Genomic DNA, 23,605 nt, shown 5'->3' on the forward strand with positions numbered 1-23,605 from the left:
GTTCACCATTGCCTTACATTTATACTGAGAGCACTCTTCTTCGGATGCAGGGCTAAAATTGTGACTTCTCACGAGAAATACACATCTGCGCTGCAGAAATAAACTGATAGTAGCACGCGCTTGCAAGCGAAAGTGCCCGTGAATGCTGTTGTCAAAACACAGCTGCAATGCGCAAGGAAAACTAAATTCAATATGACTGCCTTTGATGAAAAAATTATTTTTTGCACTTTTTAGCCCTGAAGCGACCTATCGAAGCTGGAGCATAGCACATAAAACTATTATTTTCAGCTGTGGTGGATCGGGATTGAGCGGCAGACTGAAGGTCGCATTGGTGGATTACAATTGGCATACACTCGGATTACAGTTGGCACCAAGCCCTCACCGACTGCTGGAAAGTCATAAGTGATAGAACTCATCATTCAGGTGTCAGCAGGTATATTCCAAAAGAGCTTGTGCCTCTTTACAACAAGCTTAGTAAGCCAGAGCTCAATGCAAAATGTATGAGGATGTAGATACATAGATGCAAAAGAAGTGCCGCAAAGATCGAGTTTGCATCTTCGAGGTGAGGGGAGGCTGCAGCAGCCTTAGCTGTACTAGAGTCCGACGAGACTGCAGTTGTCATTGCGAGAGTCCTCGAGAAGCTGGAACTGGAATATGGAACACTGTATACTTCTTGAATCTTAAACTTGCTTCGAAGAGAGAAAGAACAGCGATTCTTGGCGTACTCCGAAAACAATAAAATAAAGCCTTGCTTTCAAACTGTGCAATGTTTAGAAAGAAAAGATGAAAAAAAAATACACAGAATGGCAAGCAACTCCCCCATATAGGCCATCCACAAGGTATCTACTGATACCTCGTGGCAGAATATATGAATATATTTTAATGAGTATCTTTGAAATTATCTTGTCTTAAACTTAGTTGTGAAATCTGTAATGACAACTTCTTTTTCTCATTCGCATTAGAATAATAAAATTTCAAATGCATCATAATGGCAGCAAGTTCAATTGTCCTGAAAAATTTCATCAAAATCTGCAAATTGGTGCGAAAGTTGACCTTTCGGGGTAGCACCCCCCCCCCCCTCCCCCTCAAATGGGCACAGCTGAAGAAGTCGGACCTGACGGCAGCTACGTGAGCACGCACCCTTCATCCCACATCTTGATAAATGGTGCCTCACCCTGCCTCTGTCCAATAAAAATAGCATTGTACCGTTTCTGCTCAAGACCAAGTGCAACGCCATGCACTGGCATGGCGTTGCGCCATGCATTTTCATCAATGAATAAAAAAATAAATCAAGACTGATACAGATAAAGTGACTTCTACCTCCTGCTTACTTGCACATTTAACAAGTTGTATTTCGCTACTTTTATGCATGAATTTGCCATACAACAAACAAAAGTAAAACGCTTACCTGAATTTGTGAGCTGCTTGTTTGCAACGCTTCGGTTCCCCACACTCACAGCAGATGGAGAACTAGTGCCTACTGGTTTGTCCTGCACGGGCGCTGAGCTTGGAGATTCTGCTGGTTGCTCAAAGTCCACAGATACAACTTCATCGGATGTCCATGTCGTTACTTGCGAGTTGAGCGCACGCTCGCGCAGCTTTGCAACGATGTCCTTGCGCTGTGTTTTACTGAAAAGTAGAGGGGGTGGGGGAGGGAGGTTTGGTTGATTTGCGAAGCAATGGCAGTGATAGCAAGGTACATCGTTGCACTTGGACTCCTTAGGTAATGTTGTAACTGTAAGTGTGTGGGACGAGGCAGAATGCTAGGCAACTCCTGCTGGGCCCAAGAACCAGCGTCCCAACAGCTACCAGGCGCATGACGATGCGTTGAAGTGGTGTTGCAAGTGCCACACCTCGACGGTGGACAAGATGAGACCAACTGAAAACCTGTCAGCACTACAGTGAGTGCCCAGTGAAATAGTACGTATTCTTTGGTTGACATTTACTTTCTGTTCTGTTCAGACCAGTGTATACTCGCAGCAGGTCGGCAGGAATGCTAGTGTGCTCAAAGCGTGTGTGTGCACGACGTTCACGGCAGCAGCGGAAGGCAGAACGCTGTCCTAGCTCCACCACCAAGCGAACTGAGCACAGCTCCGACTTCGCTTTGTCATCTTTTGCACCCTAACGCACTCCCACATCTCTGAAAATCCTCTACAACTCCACGCCTGAGCCACGCATGCACCCCAGAGTGTGCCGTATGAATGCCTTATCACAATAATAAAAACTGTCCGCGTCTCCTCGTGCTGCGGTGCAAGTGATGCCCAATCGTGGTAGTGCTACATCAGTACGCAGCACAGACATTTGTGGCAGCTTTACAGCAGTGTAGTTTGGTTTACGTCCTGCAAACAGGCCCATTGGCATCAGCAGCATGGCCTGAGTCAACATTCCTGAACACATGGCTGGAACTTTTATGACAAGGTAAATTCCTACACTTGCACACTACACAATTGAGAGTTGAACACATATGGATGCAAACACTGTTTGTGCTGCAGGGAATCCAAGGCTCCAGGAACCAGCTTATATAGCACAGCGTTTTGATCCCCTAAAGTAACACCAGTGACCACATCTCCTGTTATGCGTAATCAAGCAACCAAGGGGCTCAATTTTCATTAGTCGCAACCTCATGAAGCAAACAGACAATGAAGCCAAGGAAAGCAGAGGGGAAATTAAGTGTGGTTTTTCTTAAATAAAAATAATAACAAATGGAAAAGTGAAAGTGAACGAAAAAAAAACTTGTCCCCCAGTGGTTGGAGCTGAACGCACATCTGCATGACATGTGCAATGCTCTCCACCAATTGAGCTGCAGTGGTACCGGTCCTCCCATCCACTTTTTTAGGTACTATTCGTGCACATATGCAAGAACTGGCTATGAGTATGTTAGCCAGTGACACTCCTGGCCATAACAGTGGATGTGGGGCATCCTTTCAATCACATGCGTCACCTAATGTATGAACTTTGGAGCAGACAACTGGCCAATAAACCTTTGTGTGCTCCTATATATGGGAGGTGTACATATATGTGTGTTCAGCTTATACATATACCTAAAGCACACAGACTTTTTGTTATAAAACAGCATGATGTCAATGGTTTCATTATAGAGATAAAAGACATATGTTGTTGCAACAACTTTGGTAAGACATGCAAACAAAACAAAAAAAAAGCTTGAAAGAATACGTCACAAAAGATTTTACATAGGGGTGGGCGAATATTCCAAATTTGGAATATGGATACAATATTGCACTATTCACAATCAAAAGAACAATTCCGTACTTTTGAATATTCGAAACTAACCAAATATTGCGCAACAACCAACTCTTAAAGCCTTGTTACTGTTCTCCGTCTGCTAAACTAAGTATCACAAATACTCAGAAGTAAGAAAACGACAAATGTTTACAAAGGAATACAGAAACAAAATTGGTAATGTAAGCTTCGTTTTCAGTTCCACAGCGGAAGCCTACATGCCAACCTGTGATTTTTGTTTGTAGTCTGTCATATTCAGTGTTTCTGGGAGTCTACCTAGTCATGTTGCAGTTTTATCTTTTACACTACCACCAGAGATATTTTCCTTGCAAAGGGCCCTTTTGCATATGTCTATGGCACAGAAGTTCTTCAGCAGCTTTTCTTTTTCCCCAACCTCTGCTTGTTTTTCAGCAACCCAAAAAAATTAAAGTACAGGGTTTTACGTGCCAAAACCACGATCTGATTATGAGGCACACCGTAGTGGGGGACTCTAGAAATTTGGACCACCTGGGGTTCTTTAACGTGCACCTAATTCTAAGCACACGGGTGTTTTCGCATTTCACCCCCATCGAAATATGGCTGCCGTGATCAGCAACCATCTATTTAGCATTTTTGTAAATGCTCCATTTCATTCAGCAGTAATTAATTCTTGTAAAGCTCATTAACAGCCAGGTTCTAAAGATGTTGAGAGGCTATTTTGCGCAGTTTTTTTTTTAATGAGAATTAGTGATCTTGTGTTTAAAGTTTATTCTTTCTCTCTCATAGTTGCCTCTCTTCTTTGGACTAATCAGTACAGACCCAGTACCTAATTATCTACAGAAATAAATATTGTTACTGTACGTATGTATATGCGTCTGCGTTTGACTATTCAATTCAATGCTTAATATTTGTACTCAGTTCGTATTCGAAATATTTAATATTCGCAAACCTAAGTGTTCAGCATCTTATTACATAAATTTTACTTTCTGCATCAGAATATGATGGAAGCTTTAAGTGGGATGAACCCCCCAACTCAAGGCAACCTTGATTTTCATGGAAATGGCATCTGCACACACATCACATATTGAATAAATGTCCTTTGGCTGTACGCCTCTTAGACAACAATATTTATGTGGCTAAGAAAAAATAAATAAATAAACACACTGTGGCTCTATGTAGGTTCCCGCTAGCACCGTTTTTTTTTTTCTTTTTTCCGACATACATTTATTACATAAACCCGCATTCGCTCCAAAAGAGGGGGCGGGGGGGGGGGGGGGGGTATACACATTTGTGGATGTAAACACAAAACAGTGTCACACAAGCAAAACAAGGCCTTTATAAGCCGGCAAATACACTTGCCTGTGGCTTTGAATGCCTTCGTTGATTTAAGAACAATCAAATTCTGTGGTTTTAAGCGCCAGAACTACGATATGATTATGAGGCACGGCATAGTGGGGGATTCCAGATTAATTTTGACACTCTGGGGTTCTTTAACGTGCACCTAAATCACAGTACACGAGCGTTTTTGTGTCCCACATCCATTGGAATGCGAGTCTTCGTAGATGATTGCGAGGACCGTCACTCTAGAAGTTTTATAATGTGCTTAGTCACATTCAGATTTCATTGTTTTTGTTTTATTACTCATGCACATTAGCTGCCTGTGGCTTGGTTTTGGCCACTCAACTCACCATAGCCACTCAGTTATTTTTGTTTTATGCGTTTACCTTTCTCCCTGCTCCGTCTCTCTTGAAACTGCCTGTTGTCATCAAACTGCAGCTGCTGCATTTTGTGAGCCGGCACCAAATGTTCCAACACATGGGAAGGATGTCAGCAAATAGGCATTCCCCTACAGGCGCTTTACCAAGTTTAGGCATTGGAAACAGACAAGCGTGGTATGTATACTCCATCTCGCAAGTCGTTTGCAGCACTGCCAAAGGTACAAGGCATAGGCAGGCAATGTCCTTGCACAGCAGAATACAGTTCCAACAGCTGCCTGATTATTGGTGCGATTAGTAAGTTTTATTTTTGTTTGGTGCATGATATGTTACACTGATACAGCACATGCTAGGACCTTTGCCCATATACGTCGTATACTGCGAAATACTGTGGCTAAGAGCAGACGACGCGGCATGGATGAACACATCTCGAGGGGCATTTGGCCTTCCTATTGGCTAAGGAGTCCTGCAGCTTCCACACTGCTGCAAACGACTTGCGAGATGGAGTATAGATCACACTACACGGTGGCAATGGTGTGTGCAAAGTATCAAATGACTGCATGTGCTAAAGCAGCTGAAATTTAAAGCCCGCACGCTCTTCCTCTCGAAGGAGCCCCACTTTCAGCCAGAAAGTCAAGCTCACATGAAGAAATGTCCCTATGCAAGACGCACTGCCTGCAACGTCACCAATGGTGCGCCCCCACGTGACCTCGGTAAATCATTTAATGAAGAACGCTCAATACCATCACTGGGAGTGCGCCTCGCAGCAACAAGAGAAGAAAAAAGGCAGGGCTCGTGATGTAAACGAGACGCGGCCTATCAGCTCTGGTATGGGAGAAGGCAGGGAAGGATTTTTGCTTGAGGACGCTAGTCGAGACAAAAAAAGAGTGCCTACGTTGGCAGTGAAGCTTGCCTCCTGGCTGCGTGGAAATGCAACTTTTCCCTTCCTCCCATCTGCTCTAGTAACGAACCAATACGAAAAATATGTGCGGTAAGCTGCTCCCTACAACTTGCAGTGTATAACTAAACTTGGCAAATGGTGCCTGGTGCAGGTTCCTGCATTGCCATACATGCATTGCCATGCTGCTTCAAAAACAACAGTGGTATGCAAAAGGAAACAGGACACTCTTTCAGCAACATCCTCATTCCCTGGAACTTCGAGCAGGTCCAACATCCATGTCAAATGTTCGTGCCACGCTTGATCAGCTGGCAGAAGTGTCTGCCACTCTCTGCCTGAACACAACTTCTGCAGTGGCTGGACAACTAATTGTGTACTTTTCTCTAACAAGCAATGCATCCTCTGCTCATGTCTAGCCTGTAATCTTCAATACATGAGTAAACTATGGCAGAATTCCAGTCCTACCTGGTGCTGCCAGCTGATGTATCAGACGTTGCTGCAGCTTGCAGAAGGGGTTCCTTGCACTCCGCGCAGAGCATGAACGGGGAACATTGCCCTTGAGGATACTTTCCTACAAGCCGCTTGCGAATTTCTACAAAAATCTTAGTCAAGTCTTTCCTCTGGAAAGTGCGCTGGCAAACGTCGCACACACCTTCAGAAGCATTCTCACTAGGCTGGTGGTTGGACTCGGCGCCTGCGTCAGATATTTTGTTTGCAAGCTCCCGACGCTGCAGTTCTGGCGACTTCGTGCTAGCCGGTGTTGTTGGAGCTGTCACTGGCTGCTGGGCACTACTAGCTGGTGTCGGAGCAGTCACAGGCTGCCGAGAACTAGCCGTTGTTGTTGGAGCTGTCACAAGCTGCTGGGCTTTAGTCGGTGTCGGAACGGTCACAGGCTGCCGAGAACTAGCCGGTGTTGTTGGCGCCGTAACAAGCTGCTGAGCTTTAGTCGGTGTCGGAACGGTCACAGGTTGCCGAGAACAAGCTGGTGTCAGCCGAGGTGCCCCAAGCTGTGGCACACTAGCTGGTGTCGGAGCGGTCACAGGCTGCCGAGAACTAGCCGGTGTTGTTGGGGGTGTCATAAGTTTCTGGGCACTAGCTGGTGAGGACAGGGCTGTTACGGCTGGGTTACAGGGCTGGGCTTTAGTCGGTGACGTCGGAGCTGTCACTACCTGCTGGGCACCAGCCGGTGTTGTTGGAGCTGTCACGAGCTGTCCATCAGCTTGCTGGGCGCCCGACTGATGTGCCTCCGGCGCGGCTGCCGGTTTCTCTGCAGCTCCTGTCTGTGGCTCAGGCTCCATTACTTGCAAAGTACTTGACTCACGCTCGTCTGAAGTGGCAGTTCGCACCATCAGCACTTTCTGTTGCCGTCCGCACTCCGCAACGTCTTGGACACCTAAGTTTGGCGCGCTTTCATGCGGCAAGGTAGGTCCTGTCATCGCCAGCCCTTTTGGCTGTTCGCCCGATGTCGTTTGATGCGCAGTGGCCGCTACATCGTGATGAGAGGAGTCATTGCCACTCGTTCTGACAGGTGTCGAAGGTACATCAGCTGAGGTCGTTGGAGAGTTCAGCGCAACGACGATGAAAGTGCTCGCCTCCGCGAGCGCCGAGGACTCGGGCGCGTTTGTTTCTTCCCCGTGTGGGCTAGCTGTGTCGATCGTCTGGATGCGGCTGCTACCGGCGGGAAGCTTTCTCGGAGCGCGGCGAGCTTGAGTGACCTGCACAGACGCAGCAATCATTATGCTATCTTATATGCGCATTTTCATAATACGTAGTGCAGCAATTTACATGGCAGCAGTCAAAGAGAGCGGCAGAAGGAATCCTGACCCGATGTCTTTGCCGAAGCTTCACCCGTAAGGGGAAGACATTATGCAGACATACGTTTTTTACCCGATTCCAACACGCCTCCGAAAACGCACTGTTGAGTTCAAAGTGAAAATACTGCGCACCCAAATCTAACGCACGTACTCCCCGAATTGTGCAGTCTTAATCTAATAATGAAACCTGTAGCATTCACCACCACAGGTGGCAAATTTACTCGCACGCTTTATGGCCGTCATCTTCGCTGTCAGACTTATCGCTGTTTATCAACGGTTCCTCCGCGCGCTACATTGCGTCGCTGTCAGACTTATTGCTGTTTATCGACGGTTCCTCCGCGCGCTACATTGCGTTTGATATCCCGCATTTCTTGAACGATTACGCAACAATCGCAAACTACGTGCTCGCCCGCATGTCGACAAAACCAGTAGTTCGCCCAGCGCCGAAGCGAGCTCCAGACACCCGTGACGCGACTTTGGTGCCGCTAGCTTAGCTCAGAAAATAAGCTGAATTGTTTTCCGAATGAACTTACGTAAGGAAAGCGGCGCGTTGTAGGTTGCAGTCGCCACAAATACCGAGAAAAAATTTCGGGGCCATTTCGTGGTGACAATGGCGATGATGCTGGGGTTAGCTGTACGCGCGCACGCCCAAGCGCAGTTTCGGTTTCGTATCTCTTGTAACGCGCGATGAGACACTAAACAGAAATATTACGTATTATCAATGTATATATATTAAGTATGCATTAATAAATTAAGCCGCTTCAATAGCAAAGCGGCCTACTCACGAAATCTTGTAGAACTGAATTTTTTTTTTTTTTTTAATCCACAACAACGAATTTGGTGGTGACGGCGTCATTTTGAAGTTCTCGCGCCAAGAAAAAAAAGGACAAGAAACGAGGAAGTACATTGAAATCAACGACCTCGCACTGACGTACTGGCCCTGAGGTTCCGGCCGCGAAAATCAAGAAATAAAAGTTTGGCCATCATTTTCGTTACCAGAAATCCATCTTTCTCAACCAAATTGATAAAATAAAAAGAGTCTTGAAGAGCTGCACTACCCGTCTAAATTCAGTTAGTATTGCTTATTACAGATCCACCCCTCCCTCCTTCCCCAATTCTGGGTGCACGCACAATCGAAAGCATATGATAGAAAATCTTCAGGAAGTATGTGAGAAATCTTGAAAAAAAGGTCACCACAGTGGCACGCTCTGGATCAGTTTTGACCACCTGCAAGCTCTTTTAATTTGCACTTCAACCTATACATACACCGACATCTACCATTTCACTCCAATTGAAATTCGGCCGCGACGGCCTGAAATTGCAGTTGAAACCAATTGTGCTAAGTAGCAAAACACCATAGCCATGCACTGAGCCAACAAGGTGGGTCGTTCAGTTGACTGCCTCTACATATATATACTACATCAAGATATGCTGGCTTTCCTGCCCAGCACAGTCATTTATTAGTTAAGCCTGAACCTCATAATGAAGTGCAATACATGCATGTTATATTTTGAGCACAGATGTGAATGTACTGCACTCGAAACATAAATTGCTCTACCTTATATTGTTCAATAACCTGGCAAGGGAACAAGAATTCAGGATCGCCAGTCAGCCTCTAGAGTCTGTAAAGGAGTATACATTTACCTAGGTCAATTATACCCCAGTCACACGGGCACTTTCAAAGGCCTGAGCTTTGAATCAAAGATCCTTTACTTCAAGGGAAGACGCGCGCTCTCACATGGGCATATCAAATGAGGCCTATTTGAAGGGAGCTTTGAGTCAAGGGAGTCTGCGTTTGTCCTTTGAAATCTCAAAGGAATACTTTTGAGCCTAGAGGGCATCCGACAGAAGAAAACAAAATTCTGTATAAATACGAAAGTCCAATTTTTACCTGTTAAAAACAAGTTTAACTATATTATAGAAGTTTATAGGCACTAAAGACTTTCATGACACCCGCAGCCTCAATGATGAATGCGCCGGTACAACAGCGCCGGCACAGCCTGTCACAATCGGCAACACCGACGCAAAATGGGTCTTGGAGGGTTTACGGTAGCGCGATTAAAAGACAGAACAAAAGAAGACACACAGGCACACACACGGCGCTAACTTCTAACAGTGTTTGTTATCGAAGTCCAGTTTATGATTTTAATCGCGCTACCGTTAGCCCTCCAAGATGCGTTACCAACAAGCACACATTGCAGCCCTCGTGAGCAAAATGGGTGCCATGAGCGGTTTGGTTATCGGCTGCTACGCATCGAAGTGTCCCCATGTTTTGTTTTTTTTTTCTCGTCACTTTTGCGTTTTAGAATATGTTGCGGTTTCTGTCAAAAGCTTCAGTGGTGACCACCTGGCGACCGTGTAGCACCGATACATGTCCCTTCAACTAATGTTCCTTTGAAAGCTCTATGCTCCTTAACTTCAAAGGACCTTCGGTATGCCCGTGTTGACTGGGGTATACTCACAGGGGACCCTGATCATGAGAAGGAAATTTACAAAAGAATAAAATTGGGTTGGATCAGGTGCATATATATGGCAGGCATTACGAAATCCTGACTGGGAGCTTACCACTGTCGTTGAAAAGAAAAGTGTACAATCATTGCATTCTACTGGTGCTAACATATGGGGCAGAAACCTGGAGGTTAACAAAGAATCTCGAGAACAAATTAAGGACTGCACAAAGACCGATGGGATGAAAAATGTTAGGCCTAACGTTAAGAGGTGGGAAGAGAGCGGTATGGATCAGAGAGCAAACGGGGTTAGCCGATATTATAGTTGACATTAAAAGGAAAAAATGGAGCTGGGCAGGCCATGTGATGCGTAGGATGGATAGCCGGTGGACCATTAGAGTTACAGAATGGATACCAATTAAGAGAAGGGAAGCGCAGTCAAGGTCGGCAAAAAATTAGGTGGGGTGATGAAGTTAGGAAATTTGCAGGCACAAGTTGGAAGCAGCTATAGTGCAAGACAGGGGTAACTGGAGATCGCAGGAAGAGGCCTTCGTCCTGCAGTGGACATAAATATAGGCTGATGATGATGATGATATTTCAGAGCACGACTCTGAATATGATGCAACATATGGTTTCTCGAGCTGGTAAATAAAAAGAAGAAAAAGAACACTGGGGCATATTGTGGAAACACCACAAGTGTTTTCTTGATCTTTCTGCCCAACTTGTAGACCACCCCACATTTCCTCCACTCGCTTTCTCTCTCTCTCTCTTCTGCAACATGTACATAAGCCATAATGACGGTGAACTGGTTAGCTGCATGTTGATGGGTTCAGGTCTGTCATTCGTTAACTTAGATCACAGTGCAAGTGGCCAACCATGTGAACTCATCAAATGGTAAGTTTACCATATTTACTAGCTAGCACAATGCTCACGCTCCTCACACTGGCCATCAGAAATTTAGGCTTTTTTTATCGAGTAATCATCACACCCTCGAAAATTAATGCAGTGACAATCTGCTTGCACCGATATCAGTGTTGACACTGACTCTAAAAAGGTCCGGCCAGAGTCACTTTAGTCAATTAGTGGCCTTAGGTTCAGCCAGTGTCTGCATGCAAATAAAGGGCCTTTGCAGTTCCTGCCTGTGCGGAACAGTGTGCTCTTATTACAAAGGCAAGCGCCGTTTGTAAGAATTTCCATTCACAGTGGCTGATGTGAACCCCCGATATTCATCTTTCATTTTATTTTTCGTTTAGATATTCATTTCTCCATTTAACATCAAAACATTCTGTCTGAAAATTTTGACCACTCAATTATCACACGCCCCACCTTTGCATTCACTTTCTGCGAGAAAAAAGTGCGAGCATTATGCAAGTAAATACGGTACTACTGTCCTTCATGCCCAATCGTCAAGTTCAGTTTGGAGTCAAACAGGCCTAAAAGTTGTTGAGTCCCCTTGACACTAATTTGTATCAGAAGGAAAAAATTATGCAGATTTCAAGTGATGTGGGAATCATTGTTATGTAAAGCATTTCACAAGTAGCTGGCTAGCCAGAATCGTTTGCAATATTTTAAGTATGTGTGAAAATTTTTTAATGAAGAGGCCTAGAATAAAGTGAGATGGGAACACCTACCTACTATAAAGTGCCTTGTATGATCTGAAAAATTTTTCGTATTAATAACCAGAAAAGTATGGTTATATGGGATACATAGGTGTCTCAGCGTCCATGTGAAAGCTTGAATTGTTCAAGGAACAAAGTTGCACGAAACATCCACTTGAGTTCACTTTCGCAATATTTTTTTTTCAGCCATTATGCATAAGCAAGTAAGCAATTCCTGTTGTTCTTATGTTCAGCCTTGTTTTCCTTGGCCTACATTGTTTGGGATTCATGACATTGCCACCACAGCCAGTTCCTTTCTTTGGCAATCCTCAGCCTCGTCGGTTGGCAGGCTGCTTCATTTCCTAATATACAATCAAACCTCAATATAATGAACACAGATATAACGATACAAATCCAAAACGTTTCGCACCAATATCAACATGTAATGAATACATGCTTATAACAAACATTGGCTATAACGAAGGCATTTCCGTGTCGGATGCAGCTTTGTTGTAATGAGGCTCGACCGTAAGAATTCACTGCCTGGCCAGATGACATGCTGTCTACGTAGTATTGATTCTACATCTACACTAAACGTATGACATGACATTTTTCATAGTTTTGGGGGGGGGGGGGGGGGGGTTGAATGAAGCTCAAAACGCTCCAAACCCTAGAAAAATTGGTGGCAAACATCAGGGTGCCGTAAATAATTTACTGCAATATGCCTCTTGACAAACAAGTTTCACTTTCAATACGCCAAAGGTGTACACAACATGGCGTTAATTCTTCATTTCTGTGATTGCGACCAGTGCCATGTGTGAGTGAAGCCAAAGAAATGTGCACAGCACTCCTGGGAATGATTTTTTTTAATAAGCAACATCATCCTTCTTAGCATAATTTCCACACGACATCAGCAAATTTTGCTCTCTGTCATGACATCACGATGATGCCGATGTCATCAGGTCTGCATTTAGACACCAACTTTAGTATCAAGTTAAAATCTCTTCTATGCAAGAGCACACTGACATGGACCAGCTGGTACATATCGAAGTAGTACATATAAAGATCTGAGCAGTACAGCCGTTCTGAAGAAGTATGCAACCAAATAACACGTGGAATCTATGAAGCCTACATGATAGTGAAAAAAAAGTGTGATGTGTTAACCACACGGTCACATAATTTGTTTGACAAAGAGGTCGAATGTTTAGATGGCTGTCCATGTGCGTGGCTTGGCTGTGGTAATTGATATGAATTCCCTTGCAATGACGTAATTCCCTTTCCCTTGACTGTATTTATATTCCGTCTGCAACATGCAATAAACGTTAGTTGAGGGTAATGAATTTGTCTTTGTGTTCTTTCTTGTACCGTCCTTCGTGCTCTAGAATTTGATCTTCTAAGCGTTCCCAGTATCTCCTTCACCTTGAATAACCAAATCCCTAAACCATCGGCAATGAAAATACACTAAAGCAGAGTAGGAACAAAGTAGCTTTATTCACATTTTCACTATAATAAAAATTTCCCATATCACTGAGCAAAGGACACATCCTTGTGTTCCCAATTATTTGAAGTTCACTGGTGGGCACCTTGCATACAATGAACCGACCGCAATTAGTACCTAACTGACAGATAAATATGAGAAAGAGAGAAAAGTTTAATGATAAGAAATGCAGAGGGTCTGAAGCACATTTCTCAAGTCAACTACTCATTGCTGGGGAAAGGGAGCCAAAGCACATAATGGGCAAGTCTACTCGTAGGCTTGAGTCCAGGCCTGTATTTTAGAATTTAGAAAGTAAGTCCTGGATGGTCTGGAAACTAGACTAGTCATGCCAAGGCACCAAGATAGCATGCTGTGATAATGGTTAGCTGTTGAGATTGGCAAGCACATCAGTCAAACTCTGTTAATCTTCCACATACTACTGAGGGTAGTCACAAAGATCCATATGAGGTATAAAAAAAAACAAGAGGGGAGGGGGGGGGGGGATGTCACGGATTAACATGGCGTCTCTTCAGACCTAGTTAATTTTTCACCGGGAAAAACAGACTACACTGCTCTCTGAAAATTCCAAATACTGAACTTTGCAAGTTTCATGAACTTTTATTGTACTACAACAGCCCATACGTGAGAAAATACCTTGAAATCTATGACAATGAATTATGTACAAGAACCGAGGTTCTGATGGAAAAATGCAGAAAGCAGATGTTTGTACCCTCACTTTCTCTTGAAGTAATCAACCTCTCATTGCAAAAACATTGAATTCTTGAGTTTTATGTGCCAAAACCACAATGTGATTACGTAGTGTGGGACTCCAGGTGAATTTTGACCACCTGGGGCTTTTGAACGTGCCCCCAATGCATGGCACACAAGCTTATTTCGCATTCTGCTTCCATAAAAATGTGGCTGCTGCATCCAGGACCAAACCTGAGACCTTGTGATCTGCAGTGCAATGCCACAGCCACTAAGTTACCACAGCTCATCATAAAATTAACAAAAATCGTCTTCGAAAGAATGCTTTATCTTTCTAAACCGGTTTAGTCATCCTCTTTAGTAAACCTTTAAATCATGATGCAAGGACCTCAAGTGTCTTTCAGTGCATTCTCGAGGCTGCTATTGCAATTTTTAAGGCACCGCCACTTATACCGAAATACCACCTTACAAGAACCCCCCCCCTCTCTGTGCCAGTGAGCTCATTGGGATGAGGGTTCACTGTAAATTAATATTAAACAAGCCAGGTTGAGGAGAAGGCAAGGAGGTAGTGTTTTACGAACCACAGGAGAGCCTTTGTCCCAAAACACTGACGGGACAGCCTTTGGCTTCAGCATGCCCAGAGCTGCATGGCCGCTGACGAAGTCTTCGGGGGCGAAGTGGTCGGAGCAGACTGCCGTCCACCATTTTGATGGCCACTGCTTGCGGCCTATGACTTTCATCCACTTTGCTTTCAGCTCATGGTTCCTTGGAAACCTGGTGGTGCACAGACCATTGAATATGATTATAGCTCTCTAAAGGGACACTAAGGGCAAATATTAAGTCACACTACAGTGATAGAATAATACTTTAAAACGTCTAAGGCATCAATATTATCGAGAACAGAGAACAAAGCGAGAAATTGAGGTGTATGTAGGACACGATTTGAGACTCTACTGGGACATTCTGGTACTAGTCCGATGACATCTTAACTCTTCATTAGAATTGTGTCACTAGTACTCACCCACTGATATATTAAAAAGATCATTAACCTGCATTATAAGATGAAAGAAAATCCTACTTGTCCACTTCTATTGAATTCTTAGAAAAAAAATTTTGTTGACGTTATACTTGACAGCTATGCGCTAGGTGCTCAAAATGTTTACTTTTTGCTCAATCATGCACTACCTGCGCTCTCATATTTTAGTAGTTTCTGTATAGCATAGTGCAGCGCTTATGCTGCGCTTGTGCTGGCACGTGAAGCTCATACCAAGGAGTCAACGACATGCACGCAATATTCAAACAGCAATGACAAGCAACGCTACAGACGGACCCTGTCATGCTGTCGCATCTCGCAGGTACGACATAGCGAAAAAAAGTTGCAACAAACCTTTATTTTTATTTGAAGAAATACAATTGCACACGCGCAAAGAAATCTCAAACATGCCACATGGCCAATGTTTTAACCAGAGGGTACTAGATATAGATTTAACATGTCATCATCGCCAGTGAAAATGCGGTGAATGCTATGACGCCATCTGATCGCTAGAAACAAGGACAAATTTTCCAGTCGGGCGCAGCGTGTGGAGCTTGCAAGTGGAGCGCGAAGTAACCTTTTTCTCAAGCACTGTCTTTTAAAAAGAAGCCTACTCCTTACTCTTTGTGCGTACTATATTTCGTCATATAGCATATTCTCATACTATGTTGCCATTGGCCAATAGCTGACATCAAACAAGAAGGGTGTTTGAATCAGTGCACTTGTTCCTACTGTTACTGTGTATATTTATTGACCCAGATTAATGAACAGGCTGAATTAAGCAAAAATCTGCTTTCGAATTTCAATAAGTATCATGTACTTTCAAAAGAAGCTGACTATCGCCTGCTCACGCTCAGCCGCGTCCGCCCGTGTAGGAACTAAACTTTGACCACCCTGCTTATCGGTGTCATAGCCATCGGGTCTTGCTAATTTCGATTAGTTTTGAACATTCAACTTGCTTCAAACCACACAAAACTTAAGGTGAGACCACATGCACGCTTACCAGTGCACGCTCACTCCTGGCCGCTCCTGGTTGGATGCCTTGGCACACTTGGCTTCTTATTGAGCTATTGATAGCGCTTCAACATGTGCAAGTTGGACATGGCTACTATCTGTCGGTCAAGCTGGTGCAGGATAGAGCCGGTCCGCACCAAGTAGCATGGCCAGACTGGAGCATATGAGTGCAAGCATGCACTCAAGCCCTGTCGTGCACGAAGCAAACGCTGAGCTGCGGTTTGCTATGTAGATTACATACTGTGGCCGGTACGGGGTCCCGCAACGAGTCCGCTCGCTTGGCGCACTGCGGCTTGCTGAGGACAACCGCACTTGGCACGACGTAGGTACCAAAATGGAAATAGTGGTGTCTACGTGAACAACCAAAATAAAGTTTGAAGTGCATGCCACGGTGACGTTCAGTAGGCGGGGAGCATTGTGGGCACGCCCCGCTCCGCAGTGGCCTTCGCAGTGCAAGGCATTGAAGGTGCAAGAGCACCACGAAGAGGATCATAGGCGATCTCCAAATGCTTGAAAACTCCACTTCTGCTGAATGCACTGAAGTACTTTTTGCGGCAAAGTATTTCTTAAATAGTCAATTTTAACTTCAAATGCCTTTCTTGATAAAGAGTGGTTCAGGGCCCCTTTAAAATTTATTTTCGCTGACAGAATTTATGTTCCGTAAAGCTTCATGCAACATTCATAAAATCTGAGAACAATCCCAAGCTTATGAAAATTTACGGGCCTCAATCTTTACGGAAAATTCGGGAAAGTTGGCAGCTGTGTGCAAGCACGAATACAGTCGACTTCCGTTACTTCGACCCTGACCGGACCGACAAAACTGATCGAATTATCTGGCGGGTCTAACCAAAGAAGACGAAGAAAAAAACCTCAAAACACACCACTGATTCATTCGGCAGTAGCTTCCCAATCTAATGCGCCCACGAATCAAATGCGCACCCACTTTCTATGTGCCCAAAACACATAACTAATGCAGAATAAAGCTCCTAAACAAAGTAGAAGTCTTTAGCGCGCCCAATTTTTTTAGCAAGAAAAATGAGCAAGGGTACGCGTCTAATGCACGTGTTGCACAACGGCGGCGAGTTTCCTATAGTCAGCTTCGCCGCAATACATCCGTGATATGAGGTAAAGCACCCGAACGCTGCCGAGGCGGCTTTGGTATTGTGTCTGATTGACACTAGGCAGGCAATTTTTGGATCGATTTTCTTGAGAATGAAAAAAAAAAAAAAGCCGCTTGTTATAATCGAGTAAATACCGTAATCAGACATTATGAGCTATGGCTCTCACTTGAAAATCATCCTAGGGCAAGTTGAAAATAGACGTTTTTGGCAGGAGATATGACGTATATTCCCCTAAGCTCCGCCAAGACAGATGCTGCCACTAAAGGGGTCGGGTCGCTACTGGGGTCACCTGGGGGGTCAGGCACGTGCATGCTGACTGGTCAAGTTCGAATTATCCAGTGAAGGCCAATTTTAGGATCGAAATAACGAAAGTTTGGGCCCACAGAAATGCATGGGCGCTGGCTGGGACCATCGACTGGGATCGAATGAACAGAAGAATCATGTTAACCAGTGTTGAATTAACGGAAGTCTACTGTATTAGACAAATCAGTGTGCTAAACATCATTCACATATGCTATTTGAACAATCAAAGTGCCAGAATTCCCTCTATTAATCTTTTATTTAGGGAACTCTCCACTATATGGCCCTCCCGAGCCATGCAACACGAGCCTGAGGTCCTCGAGGCTCTGGCATGTGTGAACAAAGACATTCATCCTGTGCTCACAGTGAATGCTTCACCCCGAGGCTCACCTGTGAAACGAAAGCACTCCATCTTGCATCATGGCGGTGTGGTTGGTGCACGTGCTGACGCAGCACTTTGTGTCACGAAGCCCTGCGTCAGCAAATGAGATCGAGCGATTATAATGTCACTTTAGTGCATATGACGTCACTTTAGTAGTATATGCCATTGAAACAATCTTGACAAAGCTGGAGGGCTCGTATAATTGTCTCATTTTCTTACTATTGGCCTTCAAATACACAGACAACCCATGCACCTGCAGCAGTCAGTGGATATGACGAAAGTCCCAGCATGCCAGCTCAAAGGGTTTTTTCAGTGCGCTGCAGGCGACACCTAATCTCAGAGGTGATGCTGAGGAGTCACACAATCTGTCACACGTTACTTCTACCAAACACTAATTGCACGTTTTTCTTTTTTTTTTTTTTTTTTTCAGTTCTGGCATAACAAACGTGTGCTTTTGCGAGCCTTTTGCAACACATCCAGTCGTATTTCTAATGTAAAGTTTTACATGGAGGCTGCTTTATATTTACACTATGTTAAACTATATAGCTCTTTACACGGCCGAAAATTTAGTTGTAGTTGGCCTTCAAAGCTCTCTAGCATCGGATTCTCGGCACTCTGGGAAACGTATGGTACGAGCACTGCCGAGAGAAATGCCCGAAAGGATAATTCTGTGCGCATAACAGGTGCTGACAGCACGGCGTTAGCCCATTCATCGGCTGATGGGTCATCATGTGCCAAAGCAATTATGCCCTGTACTTATCTACAATCTCTTTAACTATCTGACATTGCGAGAACAGAGAGGAGGCTCCACTCACAGTCATGAGTGGCAAAAGTGAAGTACTGTCATGTGACTGAAGATGACAAATAATGTTTGTTGGCTTCCTGAGATGAGGATGAAGTTTAAAAGGAGACACATGACCTTTGGCCCCATCTAATGGCTCCTGCTTTGTCTGCATAACACCTTATAAACACTAAACAGCTCTTCTCCATCTCGTAACAGTATATAGGAGTACATTCTTAGAAATAGTGTGCCAAACGTGCCTGCGAGTACGGAACGGACATACGAATTGTTAATTTGGCCAACTCACAGGGTGAACTTGAAAGTGACTTTGACGATTCCGTCGAAGGTCTCGCAGCGTCCTCTGTACTGTCTCCAGCAGGTGCTTGTGATAGCTGCAGCAAACTTTGTGCGCAAAGAATTCGCTTTGCAGCAACACCTGCGTAACGCGCATGACTGAAAAAGAAAGATGAGGCCAAGCCAACTTCAAGCACTTTGTCTTCCAGCAGTGCAGTTACCTTTAGCTTACGACATGGCGCCACAAGTGCTCCCCACGTGCGCACACCCACACCCACCCACCCACCCACCCACCCACCCACCCACCGACCCACCACCCACCCACCCACCCACCCACCCACCCACCCACCCACACACACACACACACACACACACACACACACACACACACACACACACACACACACACACACACACACACACACACACACACACACACACACACACACACACACACACACACACACACACACACACACACACACACACACACACACAGCGGAAGGCCTGTTTCTGTCCCCGTGCTTGCAAACATGAAAGCCACCCACAAAATCAGTGGCATAGCCAGAAATGGTATTTTAAGGGTGTGTGTGTGGGGGTGCACGCACCTGACTGGTGAGTGGAAGGGAGAGGGGGCTGGACAGGCCTCACTTTTTGTGCAACTGCACTAACTACCAGGAGAACATGAGGATATGCAGCACTACTATGCATTCTAACACCGAAATTTCAAGAGGGAGGGGAGGGGGGGGGGGGGGCGTACCTATTGCGCCAGCCCCTGGCTACAATGAATGAAATGATCATGTTAGACCGTGGATTATCAGCAAAAAGTACTGTTACATATCTGCGTGGGAATATAATGCGAGAGAGTTGCTATTATTCACCATGACTTGGAAATGAGATAGGTTCCAGCAAAGTGGATCCCAAAACTTCTGACAATTAACTGAACAAGAGTGAAAATGTGTGGAGGCATCTGTGGCTGTTCTGGAACATTTCGCAAGAAATGTGTCAGATTTCCTTGACGAACTGGCAATGAAACATGGACCACTGTTATGATCCTGAGGCCAAGGAACAGTCTAAGGAATAGAGGCATAGTGGTTCCCCCAGGCCAAATAAGTTCGCCGTGCAAAGGTCGATGCCGAAGCAAATGGTGACAGTCTTTTTTGGATAAGAAGGGAGCTCTGCTGGTGTACTACCTCCAACAAGGAGCAACCATCAATGCAGAATATTACTGTGCTTTATTAACTAAAGTCTAGACAGAACATCAAGGAAGAACGTCAAGAAAAGCTCTCCAAAGGCGTCATCCTGTTACATGACAGTGCCTTAATTTTCACACACTGCAGGTGAAACAGTGGCAAAACTGACCTCCTTAGGCTTTCGAATGATGCCTAATCCACCCTATTTGCCCGACCTGGCTACTTCCGAGTATATCCAACCTCAAAAAACAGCTAAAGATAGAACAATTCGGGAGTTTTCTGGAGGTAATTAATGCTACAAATGAATGCGTACACCAGCAAGCAGAAGAATTTTATTTGCAGCGACTTAATAAGCTACAGGATAGATGCTGCAAATGCACTGACTACCAGGAGAAATGAAGAATATGCAGAAGAGTGTGGCAGTTACAGCTACCTAGCTAAATTTTTAGATACGGCTCAATACTGAACACCATGCCCTCATATATATATATATATATATATATATATATATATATATATATATATATATATATATATATCTGTGACAGCTCTGCAGATGACATCAATCCTCAAAATTTCCAGACATATTCGTCCTCCCATGAACATCCTGCGTAGGTTAGGTAGTGGGTGCATTATGACTGAGACTTCTGCACGAGGGGAAGCACAATGTGCATGCAACGTTTATGGTTTACTTGCAGACATGTTTGCACAACATCCCTCACATGACAATTTAATTCAGGGTACCAATATCATGCTGCAGTCACTTTTTGTTTCAAGTACTTCAGCATATGGCCAAAGATATGAGAGTTTGTTACCAATACAGTATATAGACCACTTATAACGTAACCGTATATAGTGCAGGACCGGATATAGCACGGTCTTTTCAGACTCCTGTTAATTTTCCCATAGCACTCCATGTATACGCATACCGCTTACAGTGCAGCTGCGTGAGACGAAATACCGGTTATAATGCGGCTTCCACGTGAAAATCTCGCCGACAAGGGCGGCAGCGAGCGGCAGCGAGCACGTTTCTCAACAAGGTGCGCCCACCGATGGGAGAGGAGATCAACAAGGGCAATGCGGAGGAAGAGCACGAGACGCGGAGCAAACGAATGGGAATAAATGCGCGCGTAGGTTGTCTATAGGCGACGGAGAAACCTTTTGCTCGGCTGCTTATCAGCGGCGGTGCGTTTTGCACTGAACGCGGCTTCAGTTTCTGTGCACCCGTCGCGATGCGTGTCGTGAAGCAGGCGCGTAGCCAGGGGGGTGATGTGATGTTTTCTTTACTTATTAATTAGACAAAAACAAAACACGGAAGCATTGATATCAGTTATTTCTGCCACAATTTTTGGCGCATACGAATATATCCTGTTATGAAAACATACATATTTTAATGGACAGTGCATAGCGTTCAATAATTCATTTGCAGCATCTAATATACAATGAAATTGGCAATGCAGTTACTATTCATGCATTTGATCCCTCGACAAATTCTATAAGGAGGAGGCCGCGCTGCAACTTGAGCCCCCCCCCCCGAACAAAACTTTTGGCTACGCCACTGTCGTGAAGTGTAGATTTATCGCGCCAGCGACGCTGTCAATTCCCGGAAATTTAGTTTGGAGCTACAGTAAAACCTCGTTAAGTCGACCCTCATTAATTCGGAAAATAGGTTCATTCGGACTCGTACGTCCTCCAGTCGATCCCGGCCGGCGTATGCATTATTCAATGCAATCAAACTCTCGTTAATTTGGCGTTATTTGGCCGCACATCGGACTACTTTTAATTCGGACTACTTTCGGAGCTCGGTGAGCGAGGAGCGCCGCAATTGTGCGACACAAAAGAGCAAGAACGGCGCTAGCGTCTAACCGAAACGAAGCGCCGAAGTCCGCATCGCCACAGCCATCAGTTAAAATCGCACGTGAATGACAGCAACGCCGGAGAGCTTGGAGCCTATTTGTGTCTTTAAAGCCTGTATCCTTGCGTTTACCGCCGTGCTTAACACCGCGTTAATTGGCCGCGGGCTTTCGTAACTGCGTAGTCGTCATCCACGATCGCGTCGATCGATAGCGGCCGCAGTTTTGTCCGCAGCGATTGCGGCGAACAGTACATAGTTTCGTTTTTACTCGGTACGCGCGTCGGTGGTGGTGGTGAATTCTTTATTTCGCCCAAAAAGAGGGGACCAGTCCAAGGACCGGTTGCGCTGGCTTAGAGGAGGTCGGCGGGGATCCCTTGGGATTCCGCGGCCTCCACCGCACGCTGGATGAGCCGACGTTGGTCTGCTGGCTCGGAGCTACGCAGGAGGGACTCCCACGACTCTGGGGTGTTTGTTTTGTCTGTGTTGTCGTGCGTACAAGTCCACGCCATGTGTATGAGAGTGGCCGGAGCTGAGCAGTGTTTGCACCGAGGCGTTATTTGTTGCGGAAAGATTTTACTGTATAAGAGGGGGTGTGGGAAGCTACCTGTTTGTAGTTTGCGCCATTGGACGGCCTCGCGCCTTGTTAGATCACGGTGTGCGGGAGGATATATGCATCTCCCGAGTCGGTAGTACTGGAGGATGTCCGTGTAAGTGGTGAGTAGAGAGTCGCGCGAGATAGTGGTGTCAGGGGAATCGGGGCGGTGGATCCTACACTCGGCTCGGCAGCTAAGATCTCGAGCAAATGTATGCACCTGGACGTTTCCCCTGAGCGATTCATGGGCTGGAGCCCACAGGAGTAAGCGGGATGTGGAGGAGGGGGGAGTAGAATGCAGAATGTGTGATGCCGGGCGAGAGATACGGCCGGCATCGTAGTTGCGGATCGCCTGTTGAGAATCACTTATGACGACTTTGGTAATAGGATCAGCTAGCGCAAGCGCAATGGCAACCTCCTCTGCTGCGGTGACTGTTTCTGCGTCGGCCGCGTGTCTAAAAAAACTGCGTAGTCGCCATCGTTGATCGCATAGATAGCGACCGCGGTTTCGACTGCATTTGTTACAGAGAATGGTAGTTAATTCGTCCAGACTCGGTGCGTGCGTCGAGCGCGTGCCTTCAGCACCGCAAAGGCGCCGTTCATAATCGCGTCGATAGCGGTCACGGTTTTTTCCGCAGCGGTTGCGGGAAACCGTTGTTTCGCTTTGACTCGGTGCAAAGCTGTCGAGCTTGAAAAGCACCGGCTACATCGCGATTACGTTTTCGTCAGCTCACTGGCGAAAACGTAATCGCGATGCGCGCGCGATAGTACAAAGCGTGTCTACATGCTTGGTCTACATGTTTTGCATTCGTGCAGGGCTTGAAAATCGTTGTTTTGGTTATAGTGCGGTACCGCTTATAGTGCAGATATTCGCGAGTCCAGCGACTTACGTTATAAGCGGTCTACACTGTATTTGTGCTGTTAAACTCGGTAACTTGGAGTTAATCATGCTGAAACAGAAGATACAAATATTTTCAAGTAAATTAGTAATTGTTATGCCACCACTTTGCATCTTGTATTCCTTGTATGCAAGTGGGCGCTTTGTAAATATTCCGTAAATATAATTTAAACCTCTCTTTCCCCGCAACAATATCTACACACACACACACACACACACACACACACACACACACACACACACACACACACACACACACACACACA

At 45.3% G+C, this 23,605-nt stretch overlaps 1 protein-coding gene across 7 annotated transcripts in view; it reads right to left on the reverse strand.

The window, feature by feature from the left end:
- LOC119458082 (mucin-5AC) overlaps positions 1–23,605 on the reverse strand; it is a 68,532-nt gene that overhangs the window by 15,167 nt on the left and 29,760 nt on the right. For 2 of the 7 annotated variants that reach the window (XM_049670740.1, XM_037719895.2), the window contains 4 exons: positions 17,735–17,816; positions 14,458–14,650; positions 6,298–7,547; positions 1,409–1,629 (listed from right to left, as the gene is read on the reverse strand). In XM_049670740.1, coding sequence (XP_049526697.1) covers positions 1,409–1,629; positions 6,298–7,547; positions 14,458–14,650; positions 17,735–17,816 — 1,746 coding nt within the window. Of the gene's footprint in view, positions 1–1,408; positions 1,630–6,297; positions 7,548–14,457; positions 14,651–15,912; positions 16,824–17,734; positions 17,817–18,814; positions 18,961–23,605 lie in introns of those variants that run through there. The other 5 variants (XM_049670738.1, XM_049670742.1, XM_049670741.1 and 2 more) reach the window with 4 other exon arrangements.

The sequence above is a fragment of the Dermacentor silvarum genome, chromosome 7 (assembly GCF_013339745.2).
Source record: "Dermacentor silvarum isolate Dsil-2018 chromosome 7, BIME_Dsil_1.4, whole genome shotgun sequence".
In the NCBI taxonomy this organism is placed as follows: Eukaryota; Metazoa; Arthropoda; class Arachnida; order Ixodida; family Ixodidae; genus Dermacentor; species Dermacentor silvarum.